Genomic DNA, 13,578 nt, shown 5'->3' on the forward strand with positions numbered 1-13,578 from the left:
TCTTGCCGCTGGTCCGCACATAGTCGTGGGGCCTTCTCTTACTTCAGCAAACGCGTCGGCAGACTCGCGGTCCTGCGTTATGTACTCAGAGTACATTGCACGGAACGTCGGCGACAATGACCATGACCATGCTGCTTTCGCCACCGTCTGTAGGCTGCACCGCCGCGCGTCGAGCGCTACTGGCGCACGGCTCAATCGCCACTCCCTTCAACATGAACATGGACGACACGTTTTTGTGGGCATGCATCAACTCGTGCAACTGGTGACATGCGTACGTGTGCTACTCGTGTGTTCTGGCCAGAATGAATCGAGCGATAAAGGTTCTGTACGTGCGTGTCTATGGCGGATGGGTGAATCAATCAGCTAGAGGTGAGCAATCATCCAGAGCAACGCGCGACCGAGCCTGGTTGGTGAGCACCAGCACCCGTCGTTGATGACCGTGCTATGATCGTTCACCCCATGCTCACCGTACTTCGCATGCTTGTGTAGCCTCCATGCTTCGCGCTGTCGCGCGAGCTGCGCCCCGCCATGGCCAATCCGCAAGCAACCGCCATCTGTTGTCCTGCTGGCCACCATGCCGTTGGCTGCTCCCCTGAACACCGGCGCGCCGAGCCTACCACCTCAACGCTACCGTGGTCTCGCCGCAGCTCTCGTGCCGCCAGAGACCGTCCATTCCACGAGGTGCCCCAGGCCGGCAAACTGGTCACAAAGCCAACGTGGTCCATCCCGGCAACGAGCAGGTCGAGCAACGGCGATCTCCCATCTCCTCGCGCCGCGCTCACGCTGTTGAGATCACCACCACCGATAGCTTGCTCCTCGCTGCGCTCCCTGCCCGCAGACGCCGCGTGAGAGAGCGGTGGAGTAGAGAGAGAGAGAGACAGGAACCGGGACATGTCAATTTTGGGGTCTTCTTTGCCAGGTTGGCATGGACAGGTCAAAACCGGAGTGAGTCATCATCAAAACTGGTCAAAATCAAGATTAGGGACAAAACTTGCCCGGTTTCAAGAGTTGGGGGTGTAAGTTATCCGGTTTCGTAGTTGAGGGACTAAATCTAAACTTCGCCCAGAGTTGAGGGACGAAAAGTATACTTTTCTCTAACTAAAACATACTCCCTCTGTAAACTAATATAAGAGCGTTTAGATCACTACTTTAGTTATTTAAACACTCTTATATTAGTTTACAGAGGGACACACGTGAATAAAAAACACCGCCATTACCAGCATGCACTGCACCCAACGAACAACACATGCTAGAACCCACAACACCCACAGCCGTGCATGCATGGGAGCGCCCGCCGTGCCGCCTCGCGGCTGCTCTCCCGGCGCCGGCAGCGCCGTACGCCTGCGGGAATTCATGCCCCGCCGTCGAGTGGATAAGCCGCTGCACCGTCCAACCGCGCCTGCCGTATGTATTGCGCCGCAGCGCGCGTGTCCCCTCCCCTCCTCCCCGGTACAGTACGTACAGTGCGTACGCACAAGCTCTGAATCCGCGGCGTTATGGCGCGGGTGCCTCGAGCCAGCCTAAGGCCCTGAGCCCGTGGCATGCATGCGTTGCATGCGACGCAGCTTCACTTGTCGCCTCGTCTTGGCGGTGAGATGAACTGCGCCGCGGGCTGGGGTCATGGGGGACCTTGCCTGCCTGCCTGCTTGCTTGTATCTCTTCACGGCGTATCACTTGGCGCCAACTCCGGCCTCAGAGTGAGTGATGGCACGGCCAGGTCGGGCCTGGCACGCGTCTGCTGGCACCAAATTTGCTCGTCACTTATGTCTCAGAAAGAGTAAAAATGCCTCAGACAGAGTAAGGTGGCAAACTACCCTAACCCCATAACCCCATACTCTCTCTGTCCGGTGAAGAGTGTACATCTAATTTCAAAATTTGTTCATAAAAAATGTATTTCTATCTTCCCAATGCATTTTAAAGTAGGAAAAAAAATACTTCTATCCATCACACGGTAATCAAGATCAATAGCAATTTACACATGGTCTTCTTAATTTTTACATGCACTTACTCCCTCCGTCCGGTGAAGAGTGTACATCTAGCTTCAAAAAATTTCCACAAAAAGTGTATTTCTATCTTCCCAATGCATATTAAATTGGGAAAAAAATACTTCTCTCTCATCACACGGTAATCAAGACCAATAGCAATCTTCACATGGTCTTCTTAATTTCTATGCACTTAGCTCATTGGGGATTGGGTAATTAAAGAGGTAAGAGATGGTGGCTTGCACATTTCCAATGCATTTTTTCCTCAACTTCATAATTTGTCCTAAAATTTCTTGATGCACACTCTTCATCGGACGGAGGGAGTAGCTCATTGGAGATTGGGTAATTAAAGAGGGAAGAGATGGTGGCTTGCAAATTTACAATGCATTTTTTTTATTCAACTTCATAATTTGTTCTAAAATTTCTTGATGTACACTCGTCACTTGATGGAGGGAGTAACTCTGATGAGTAGACCAAGAACTTGCTTTAAAAAGATAATCTACCACCGGCACACCCACTGGCGGCACTCAAGATAAAAGGCAGCAAGCAATGTGACGGAAGCGCTACTCAGAGCCCAAGGAAATTCCCCAGAGGGGGGGAGGGGGGGACACCTGAGCCATTCAACCCCAGCGCTGCGCTCTCTGCTACAGCAATCGCGCTGGGGCTCTGTGCGCATTCACGCTAATAACTCGCAATCAAGGCCTCCTCAGCGCGAGAGTGCCCAGCACGCACTGCGCTTAGCATAGGACCACCACCTCACCCACAGACACATCTCGCGGGAATAATTCAAATCGCCAGTGGTACCTCACTGCCTCGCCGGGACACTGGCGCCCCCATTATTCAGAGCTGAACAATCTTCACACATTTGGCTATTCAGGGAAATGGAAGGAAATTGGGTACAGTAGCGCAGAAGGGGCAAGGGAGAGGATCTCTGTCACTTTCATTTTACTACATGGATTTGCTCGCTGTTGGTGAAAGGTCAGGGAAAATTGGCCACAAGTGGCTCCGAGAACGTCAGAGTTTTTGCCCGCCTCGGTTTCTTCTCGCCATCCGAAAACGGTAGCGAATTCGAAAGCGCGCAGGTTCGGTCCGGTCCCTCTCACGGCCCATAATCTCGCGCCTTGTTTGAATCGGAAACACGCCACGTAAAGGAACTGTCGCCGGGTGATTCATGTGACTCTCTGTACTCTACTCCACTCCCTGAGAGGATGCAAACGGTTTAAGTTGGAGACTATTTAAGCTGCTGGATTTAAGAGGGATGGCACTGGTGAGGTGGGACGACAGCAGCAACCGGAATCAACGTATGTTTGATGGATTGGAGCATTCGGTAAATATGGGCCTGTGGATGGCACTGGCAGACAGACATCCTTGAGCTTGTTCAGGTATGAATAGTTATGAAACAACGACATGGTTGCCACGTGTTTAGGTACTCAATCATTGTTTGTTTTCTACTCCTTCCGTTCCATATTTAGTACAAAAATATACTAAATCAGCGACACTTAATTTGAAATGGAGGGAGCACATAGTAAGACGGAGGCAAAAGATTTATCTCATGTTTTAAAAGGATTTATCATATTTTATTTATGAAGACGTGGAATCAGAGTTTTAAGTAGCTAGACCAACAAAGGTGGATACAATTGGATTACTCTACCGGAATTCACGAGGTCACATGTTTTGCTCTTGCGAAATCCTAAATACATGCATCGCTTCTAACCTTCGATATCACAATCACCGGCATCCTAGGTTTGGCATGGAAGACTCGTCCATTCGCGCATTCTACAATTCCCCGAGCGAGCTCATGGCCTTGCATTGAGAACCATGGAGCCAAACCTTCTCGTACCACCAATCTTTGACTGAATACAGTTCACTCCAAATTGCTGTGCCAAGCTGATGAAGACCTAAGCACTCCCAAATCATATTCCATCGCCACACGGTGTAGCGGCATTTGAAGAGGTCCTAGGCAGATTCCGGCTCGCACTTGCACAATTGACATAACCTGCAATTCGTGCGACCTTGCCTATCTGCTCTTTAGACTATTTTGCACGATGGGCCACCAGAACAATTTCAACTTGGGAGGTGCCTAACATTTCACCTCTCTCTGGCTCTCTGCTCGACCTGTGTGTTCGGTTTATTCGGTTTATATGGGTTTTTGGTTTGTACGGTATTAATACTTCGGTAATTACGGCATGAAATTAAAATACGGTTCGGTTTCGGTATATACCAAATTATTTTGGTATGGTTTCGGTATATACCATAAAAACCAAAGTTGACGCGAATTTAAAAATGACGTAATAATAATTTACAAATTTATGACTCAAAACACATACTATTTTACATAAAATAGTATATGACTATATATATAAGTATATATGCATGCATTGAATCATTCGTTGATGGTTATGGACGTGGTTAGCATTTTAAAAAGAGAAAAATGACTATTTACAAGAAAATTTTATGTGCTTAGTAGTGAATTTGACTCATGTACAAGAAAAATGACAACTTGTATGGTTGTTCATCTCAAGAAATATAAATTTATGTTTTACTTCGTTTTATTCGGTTAATCGTTCGGTTTTTTGATATATACCATAAAAACCAAAGTTCAAATCGGTATGAAAAGTTCATACCATACCGAAACCAGAAACCATAAAATCGGTTCAGTTCGGTTTATTTCCGGTATGGTTTTTCAGTTCGATTTTCAAATGCACAGAGTACTCTCTGCATCCCGGAAGCAGTGGGCGGTCTAGAGGGTGGACAGGGTTGTTTCAACCCATCCTTAGATTACACAGTAGTCTATATATTATACTCCCTCTAATCCATATTGATTGTCGCTAATTTAGTAAAACTTTGTACTAAATCAGCGACTACTAATATGTAGTGCCGAGCGAACAAACACGCACCCCATTCCCTCCCTTGCATGCTTCTGGGCCGGCCCATGTTTAGTCTAGGCGCCCCTCTTTTATTTCCTCTTGTTTTTTTCTAATTTGTTTACTTCATTAAAAATGTTCATGATTTAAAAAAATCAAATTTCAAAATTTCACGAATGTTTTCAAACATTCTAGTTTCGGAAAAAATATTCCTGAATTTGTAAAATATATTCTTAATTTTAAAATTTGTGAATTGTGAAATTGTTTGTGAATTCGTAAATATTCATGATTAAATATTTTTGCATGAATTCATTAAATATTCATGATATAAACAATGTTCATATTTTTTTTAATCGCGTGTTGAAAAAATGTTCACAAATTTCATTAATTAAATATTTTCCAGAACTTATAAAAATATTTGCAAATTCTTCACGATTTTCAGAAAATTTAATGAATTCAAAAAATGTTTCTGATTTCTAAAAAAGTTTAATTATTTTTTAAATTACAAATTTGACAAATAAAAGAAGAAATGTTGAAAAAAAGAAAAGGAAAGGAAAAATAGAAAACAAAATAAAAACGAAAAATAAAATAAATTTAAAAGAAAAAGAAAAACCTGGTGTGGGAAGGTTCTAGAACCTTTTGAAACCGGAAGAGGGAGCGTCCGGTTGGGCCATCCCAAATTCACCTAAGCCAGCACGGCGGGCGGGTGTCGTCCCAAATTTACCTACGTGATGAATAGGGATCCCGGTCACCAGCAGGGAATTTCCAGCTTACCTCATTTTTCATATCTCCAGTCAAGCATATTCCCGCGCTATGCAGTGTTGAGCTTCATACAACAACTTGGTCTCAGGACATTTTGTGTGACTCCAGATTTGATGAAGATGACCGCACAAAAGTTATTACGGTAATGTAAGCAATCTGGACGTCCAGAAACAACATTACTTATGACAAACAAAGCTTGGATCCAATGGTGTTGATGAAGAAAACCAGGAAAGCTCTGGCGATTCTGGAACTTCCTAGGGACCAAGCTAAGATCTTGCGTGGACATGGCTGGCGACCTGCTGAAGAAGACTACATCAAGATTAATGTTGATGCGGGTATATCAATGAAAGTCAGGCTCACGGGAGTAGGTGGAGTTGCTCGATCATCCACGACTTACCTCGGTGCCTGGTGCAAGCCGATCCATGACGTCATTGACTCGCTTGTTGCAGAGGCTCTTGCTGTCCGTGAAGGTGTAGTCTTCGCAAAGCTTCGTGGCTTTGAGCGAGTGCAAATGAAGACTGACAGTCAAGATGTGGTCGATCTCTAGAACTCGCGCCGTTCTCCGCGCTCTTTGATAGCGCCGGTGCTTCTAGATATTGAAGGGTTAGCAGATAGTTTTTTCTCTTTTAGTATTCATCATGTAAAGAGGCATTCTAATGTACCTGCCCACCTGCGTGCGAAAAATGCTTGCACACTGAAGGTGACAGATTGTTGGATGTACTCTTCCCCTGGGTTTCTGGTGACTAGCCTGATGGCGGACACTGCTGAAGCCCGTTTGATTGAATAAAACCCTCCAGTTCCACGCAAAAAAACGTGCACCCCACTCCCTCTCCCTTGCATGCTTTTGGACCGGCTCATCTGTGGGGTGGGCACCCCTGTTTTATTTTCCTTTGCTTTTTTCTATGTTTTTTCTTCATTAGAAAATGTTCAGGATTTCAAAGAAAAATTAAATTTCAAAGACATCATGAATTTACAAAATCTTCTTTAGTTCAGAAAATGTTTGTGAGTTCGAAAAAATGTTCTCAAATCTGAAAAAAAATCGTTAATTCGAAATATGTTCCTGTATTTGAAAAAATGTTCTCAAATATTTGAATTCAGGAGTTTTAAAAAAATGTTCATAAATTTCAGAAAATGTTCTAATATTTTTAAAAATGTTTGTGACTTGTGAAGTTGTTTGTGATTTCGAAAATATTCCTGATTTCAAAAATTCTTCATGATTTCAATTTTTTTCCTGAATTAAAAAAACTTTCCTGCACTTCAAAAAATGTTCTCAAATATGTGAATTCATCAGTTAAAAAATAATTCACAAACTTCAAAAAAATATGCACAGAATTGTAAAAATCTTCTTGACTTCTGAAATTGTTTGTGATTTACAAAATATTCATGGTTTTAAAAATTGGTCATGATTTCAAAAAATGTTTGTGAATTCAAAAAATGTTGACAATTTTGTTTTCATAGTTTTTGTAAAATGTGCGTAAGTTTGGAAAAGTGTTCACAAATTTCATAAATAGTTCTAGAAATTCAAAAATTGTTCACAAATTTTGAAATTTGTTGCGATCTTTAAAATAAAACACGAACTAAAAAATGTATCATGATTTATAAAACGGTTTACCAATTTTTTAGAACTTGGGAATTTGATTAAAAAATGAAAAGTAGAAATGGTTAGGGAAAATGGAAAAAAAATAAAATAAAACCGGAGGTAAAAACCCGTTTTCCAAAACCAGAAGGAAAAAACCGTTTCCCAAATTCACCTGGTGAGCCAGGCGGGCAACGGGGATGCGCATTTGGACCTACGCGATGAACAGGATCCCAGTCATCAACAGTGAATTTCCACCTTATCTCATTTTTCGTATCTCCAGTCAAGCTTATTTCCTGTAAAGTGTACCAAAGATTGAAGACTTCTTGTATGTGCATCGACGAAATGCCATGTTGCACGTCAGTGTATCTGATTCAGCCGTTGTTCCGCATAGCCTTACGAACTTTGCATTTCTTGCGTTTGGATAACTCGGCTTGCATCCATGAAACCAAGGCGAGTGCCAACAAAAAATGGCAGTCTTCTCGTCCCTAACTGTAACGATGACTTCCGTGTAAAATAGATCCATGTCCTGATCGTCACAGGCAGTGTTAAAGCCTACCCAGGCCCTTCCAAGCAAACCAGGGCCACCCTAGGCGCAATGTGGTACTGTACTTCTGAAATTGCACCTGCCCGAATTATATTTTGTAATAAGACATAAAATTGTCTCATCAGAACTATTATGTGAATTTTGCAACAGATAACATTTGATAAAGCAATCATCGTCAACACATTTTCATCCACTGCAGGGTATCATCGGTAAGATGAAAGCTACTAGATGCGCAAAAATATGACAACGTTTAAAGATTACATATAAGCCCCATGACATATAGGAAGCAACTCCAACATAACGAGTAACCACCACTTGTTCAAACATATCCGGATGTGTGCTAATTATTCATGGGGTATGCGGTAGTACATTTCGATAGGCATAAGCCCAGTTGGCCCAGACTAGGACTCTGAGTTCAGAAGCCCTGCTCAAGAAGGTAATCGCCGAGCCTCTCAACCACCATGTTGCACTGTCCAGGAGTCATTGGTTCCTCGTAGATTCCAATGATAATGGCTAGACTCGTCTTCTTGATTGTAACCCCTCCTGACCCCTGCAGAGAAAGCACCATTGATGAGATATAAGATGCAAAATGTTCGACATTAGGGAACAGCCCGTAGCCCGTACTAACACATCTTACTTTGAAGTAAACTTGTCAACTTTCTTGTGCTGAAATACTACTGCATTAATTTAGTTTCAGGAAAAATAGAAGTGTGATCAGTCAACTTCCAGTTAAAGTTTGGATTGATCATATAAGCTGAAATACTGACCACCACTAGAGGGAAACTGTAGAACAACTTACAAATCTAGATGATTCTTAAGACGCTAAAACTATTAACAGAAGAAATGATCTTTTATCATCACTAAAATACCAAGGCAGAGCGAATTAGAGACTAATCAATGCATACATAATTTGTTTGTGACCCAACTTAAACTGAATGAATATTTTTGCTATCCGAAGTCAGGGACTTCTGCATGCTTGTAACCCACTTGTCAACCATAGGTGTGACCGTGTGAGGTTCATGATGATAACATTTTTCTTTCGTGCAATCTAGGCAGTGTGCCTTGTGTACTAGTGAACGCATTCCTAGTATATTGTGCACACGGTAATTTTTCAGTTTCCCTCTAGTGCCTGGTGACCAGTAGAGCTGCTATTTTAGTCAGTATTATTATTGACACCAGTATGAAAACCTTGCTTGTAACTTGTAAGCAACAGAATGGTAGATTGAAGCTTGTCAAGTTGCAAGAGAGTATGTTAAACTCAATATTTTCTGACTAGTAAAGAATTGTCACTGAATATCAGAGATGTTTCAACTGTCTGACAAATGTAGCAGGTGGTGGTGAGTTTTACTTGCATTTCAACTCTTATTTCTCAACCCTTTACAACAGAGTGGCTATTTTGTGCAAAAAAAAGAGTTAAGTACAAATGTATATATAACATGCTTCCTATGTAACATCCAGTCATCATCTTTTATTTGAAAGGCAGAGTGATATTGTTATAGCTTTGTTCTTAATCGGAAAGCATGTTGCAATTGTATTCCATTACGCTGTGGGTAAGATAGATTTCAAGTTAACTTTTTCTCCAAAAAAGTCAAATTTTCCCTGAGTGTCCAGCTCCTGGGTGGCTTGCTCAACATTTTATATGGTACAAGAAGGATTCATATGAACGATGTGACCATACAGCTACAGAAGCTAACTCATACAGCTAGTAATTCCTTTGCCCAGGAGAGCCAAGACCAAAGAGCAAGACCAAGGATTCGTATGAACAATTTGACCATACGGCTACAGAAGACCAGTGTCTGATTCATAAGTATTTAAGACATGATTACAGTCCATGTTCCGATGTTAATTCTTTATTTCTGCATGCATTATAAGCCGATATAATGAAGTCTGCTCTCCTACTTTCGAAGAAACTTTGTAACACCATGGTTTCTTTAAAGGAGTCTAGTGGTAGAAAATGGAATGCCAGGTCCTAACCTTTTTGCCCCGAATGACAGCCCCAGGTTCACCTTGAATAACCATGTACTTTGTACCACCAAGGAATAATCCAGTTGGTGCTAAAGAGCCTGGTTCATCGAAGTCATTTAGTACTGCAGTAATTTCTTCAGGTTTGACCTGTGGAATGTAGAAACACACTGATCATAAGTCATGAGAATGATGCAATATAATCTTTCAAAACCGTAAAAAGTAACGCTGTAAGATAAAGAGAGCAAAGGTTTGCAAACTGAACATACAAACTCATGGATTGACAAAAAAGCATACTGAAGATGCAAACTAATGGTGTCACAAAAAAAGCATACTGAGCAGTGGATCTTCCTTCCCCAACAATTAAAAATTACGAAGCCACGGCCCAATACAGTTCGAAATAGTAGTTAGCACAAACAAACTTTATGCTCCCTGCAATCTGATGATCCAAGCCATGTCTCTAGAAGAATTACTTCTACCACCAATTTGATACATTTTATTTTGGTAATTATTATGTGTTTTAGGCTAGCCGGAAAATAAACTTTTGGTCCGTATGGCCACATAGATATCACCGGGCAATGTGCTTCTATCTATTGATAGTTTCGGATGCTTATATATAACAAAAATTTCATCAGAAGTAAGCACATGTGTACTTGAAACCTAGCCCTGAAGGAGCCGCGTTAACCACAGGAGGTAGAACCAACCAACTGCATTGGTACTTTGTAATACATCCTAGATTACGATTGCGACAAGCAGGTAAAATCGATTCCCCAGCGGATCAGGCCCGCGGTAACCCAGACAAGCGAGATCTTAGCCGAGTCAAACATATATTGACCAGGTAAAACTAAGTAAAACAGAGCAGGGAGCATCAACGGGTAGACAATCTAAAGGGAGGAGAAGGAGGACCTCAGGGAAGGGCTCGGACTGCGCCCAGACGGCGCCGTCGTGGCCGAGGATGGCGGCGGCGGTGAGGCGCTGGCCGTCGATGTCGCAGAGCAGCTGCTCGTCAACGTACGTCTGCCACGACATCCTCCTCCCTCCTCGCTCGCCTGCTCGCGGGATCTTTTTTCTCTCCCGAGATTTTTGCTCGCTCGTGGGGTGGCAGTGGCAGTGGCAGGCAGGTTGTGATGCTGCTGGTTTTCTCCTGCGAGTCGCGTACTTATGCGACGCCCGCGAAGACGTGTGTCTAGTCTTAGTCTACAGGTTGGCACGACTCCTCCGTCCAATGTGGGAATCCATTCATTCGTTCGCTCCCTGGCGACAACGAAGCGGAATTGTTTTCCTTCCAAATATTTTTACGATTCGATGCTTCTTCCCTGGAGTGGACGGCCTCAAACGTTACCTGGCCTCACGTCGATTGACATTAGTGATGTTATACAGTGCTATTTTAGTGTTTTTTTGCGTCACCTTTGGCCAAGATATGATCCACTTTTGCGTCGCATCAGATCTTCGTCGAGCCTGTCTGGTGCTTGGCTTGCTCTGCTTTTGATGTGGTGTGTTTGTTCGACGCGTGGTGCGTGGCACGACCTCCTTTGTGGAAGGGACAAGGCGTAGAAGCTTCGGTTGGAGCATGACCTCGTAGCGTATCTGCTCCTTGCTGTCGGCCAGTGTTCCTTCCAGCGCTCGAGATAGACCTTCTCCTGCTCCGGCGTCGCGGCGAAGTAGACGGGAGGCGTGCTCACCCTCTCGCGGTACTGGCCCGTCCATGAGTAGGCCTCCTCCGGCCAAGTGGGTGGAGGCGGGGAGCGCTTACGCGTCGGCTCCGGCTCCGGCCCCGGCTTGGGCTAGACGGGCGGCGACAATGGCGGTGGCAGCACGAAGAGCGGAATGTGGACGGAGTCCCCCGCCGCCAACAGGACAAGGACTTGCCCCAGCCCATCCCAGTGCGTGTCCTCCTCGAGGCGGCTAGCCTCCATCGCGTGCTGCAGGGCCTCCTCGAGGGCGGCTTGGTACTCCGCCTCCGCCTCCATGTCCTCCGGATCTACCTGCGGGGGCGGCGGTGGGAACGGCGACGGGACGACGTCGACACCCGAGCGCCGTTGCTCCTCGTGTTCGAGGGCGAACCACGCCTCCCAGTTGGGGGAGTCGGCGGCGTACTCTAGCAACCGACGCTGCTCCGGCGGGAGCTGCGCGCGGCGCCTGCGTACCTCGTTGTCGTGCGCTGGCTACGCGGAACCGTCGGCACGGGGATCCGCTGCGGATCCAGATGCCAATGGTGCAGCAGCGTGACATCGGGGTACGACAGTGGTTGCCTGTACTCCCAGTGCCATCACGCTTGGTGCACCGGGATGTGCAGGCGCCGACGACCATGGCGACAACGCGGCGCCGCCGGAGGAGGAGGGAGAAGGGGAGCACGAGAGGACAAGGCGCCGGGGGTGCCCTTGCCCTTGCCATTGTTGCTGCCGAAGAGGCCCATGGGCGCGCTAGGGTTTGCGGTCGTCAGTGAGGAAGCAAAGGGAGTGATAGGGGGCTAGATGTGGACGGGAGAAGTGGATGAGGCCGACCCCGCCGCACGCGTAGTTAAAAAAGGACGCTTCCACTGGTTGACGCGTGGGCCCGTTGTCGGTGCTCGTCATAAATCAGATGATCGATGGCGGTTGGGTGGCCTACAAGTGGGGACACGGCGGACGGCGAGGGGACGCGTGGTGCGTCCACTTCGCGTCCGCGCCGATGCATTCCACGCACAATTTTGGGCCGGAAATGGGTCGGCGCGGACGCCAGGCGGACACGATTTGAGCTTGGGTCGGCGCGTTGGGCCTTCACTTTTGTCCGCGCAGACCCAAACGGACGCGGGCGAACGAAATGGATCGCCCCATTGGAGTTGCTCCAATCTACATGTAAAGGTTAACGTGTGTGTCATTTTTGATCGTACAACCTTACTACTGTGAGAAAGCAATCCTATTTACGGATATTCTTTATGACTAGATCCACATATCCTCTCTCTCCTATACCTGGCCATCCCTTGGGCCGGGCCGGGCCTGAGCAAGCCTGATGTAGAAATCCCAGGCCCGGGCCTGGCATAGGCGCGTGCCTAGAAATCAGGCCCAAGCCCGGCCCGTCAACGCAAAAGCCCGTCGGGCCTTTTTGTTAACACGCAAATATGACGGGTCCGGGCCTGGCCCGGCCTTTGGGCTCAATATCTAGGCCCAGCCCCAGCCCATGAGGAGCGTCGGGCTGGGCTTTTTCGGGCCGGGTCGTGTCAGGCTGCCCATGGCCAGGTAGGCTCCCTCCCTCTCTTCAACCTAATAATCCTGTAAATCCAACTCATTAGAAACTCTTTGTATGTGTAACTTTACTCGCTATGAAATGAGTAATGCTAGACACCCGATGAGTGTACAAAGTATTAACTGAATGGTTAGGAATGAGTGAAACAAATTAGAAACATAAGCTCGATATATGTGAGTGTGTAGAAGGGATCCCAACGCCCATCCCCAAACGGACATGTAAAAGTCAGCATGTGTATTATGTAAAGGACATGTAAAGGGCAGGTTTAATGAGAAGGAAGGAACCAATAATTTACATATAAAGGTCAGCGTGTGTATCATTTTTGGTCATACAACCTTACTACTGTGAGAAATCAATCCTATTTACGGATATTCCTTACCGACTAGATCTACATATCCTCTCTCCCTCCTATACCTGGCCATCCCTCGGGTCGGGTCGGGCTATGGACAGGGCCTGACCAAGCCCGACATAGAAATCCCAGGCCCGGCCCAGGCGTCGGGCCTAGAAATCAGGCCCAAGCCCCGCCCGTCAACGTAAAAGCCCGTTGTGCCTCTTCGTTAACTCACGAATATGACGTGCCTGGGCCCGACCCGGCCTTCGGGCTCAATATCTAGGCCCAGGCCCGGCCTGTGAGGAGCGTCGGGCTGGGCTTTTTTGGGT

At 45.9% G+C, this 13,578-nt stretch overlaps 1 protein-coding gene across 1 annotated transcript; it reads right to left on the minus strand.

Annotated features, from left to right (window-relative positions):
• Positions 1-7,941: 7,941 nt before the first annotated feature.
• Positions 7,942-10,843, minus strand: LOC125542911 (profilin). Its single transcript, XM_048706135.1, has 3 exons — positions 10,600-10,843; positions 9,706-9,843; positions 7,942-8,281 (listed from the first exon to the last, which is right to left on the minus strand). Exons 1-3 carry the CDS (start codon positions 10,720-10,722, stop codon positions 8,147-8,149), a joined length of 396 nt encoding a protein of 131 aa, XP_048562092.1. The 5' UTR covers positions 10,723-10,843; the 3' UTR covers positions 7,942-8,146.
• Positions 10,844-13,578: the final 2,735 nt, after the last annotated feature.

This window comes from Triticum urartu, chromosome 3 (assembly GCF_003073215.2).
Source record: "Triticum urartu cultivar G1812 chromosome 3, Tu2.1, whole genome shotgun sequence".
Taxonomy (NCBI): domain Eukaryota; kingdom Viridiplantae; phylum Streptophyta; class Magnoliopsida; order Poales; family Poaceae; genus Triticum; species Triticum urartu.

Bases quoted from the DNA above. Each gene is read 5' to 3' on its own strand.
- LOC125542911 (XM_048706135.1), bottom strand. From the start codon at position 10,722: ATGTCGTGGCAGACGTACGTTGACGAGCAGCTGCTCTGCGACATCGAC. The intron at 9,844-10,599 runs GTCCTCCTTCTC...TACATTCCACAG, and splicing joins AGTCCGAGCCCTTCCCTGAG to GTCAAACCTGAAGAAATTAC. The intron at 8,282-9,705 runs GTTAGGACCTGG...CTTTCTCTGCAG, and splicing joins CTGTCATTCGGGGCAAAAAG to GGGTCAGGAGGGGTTACAAT.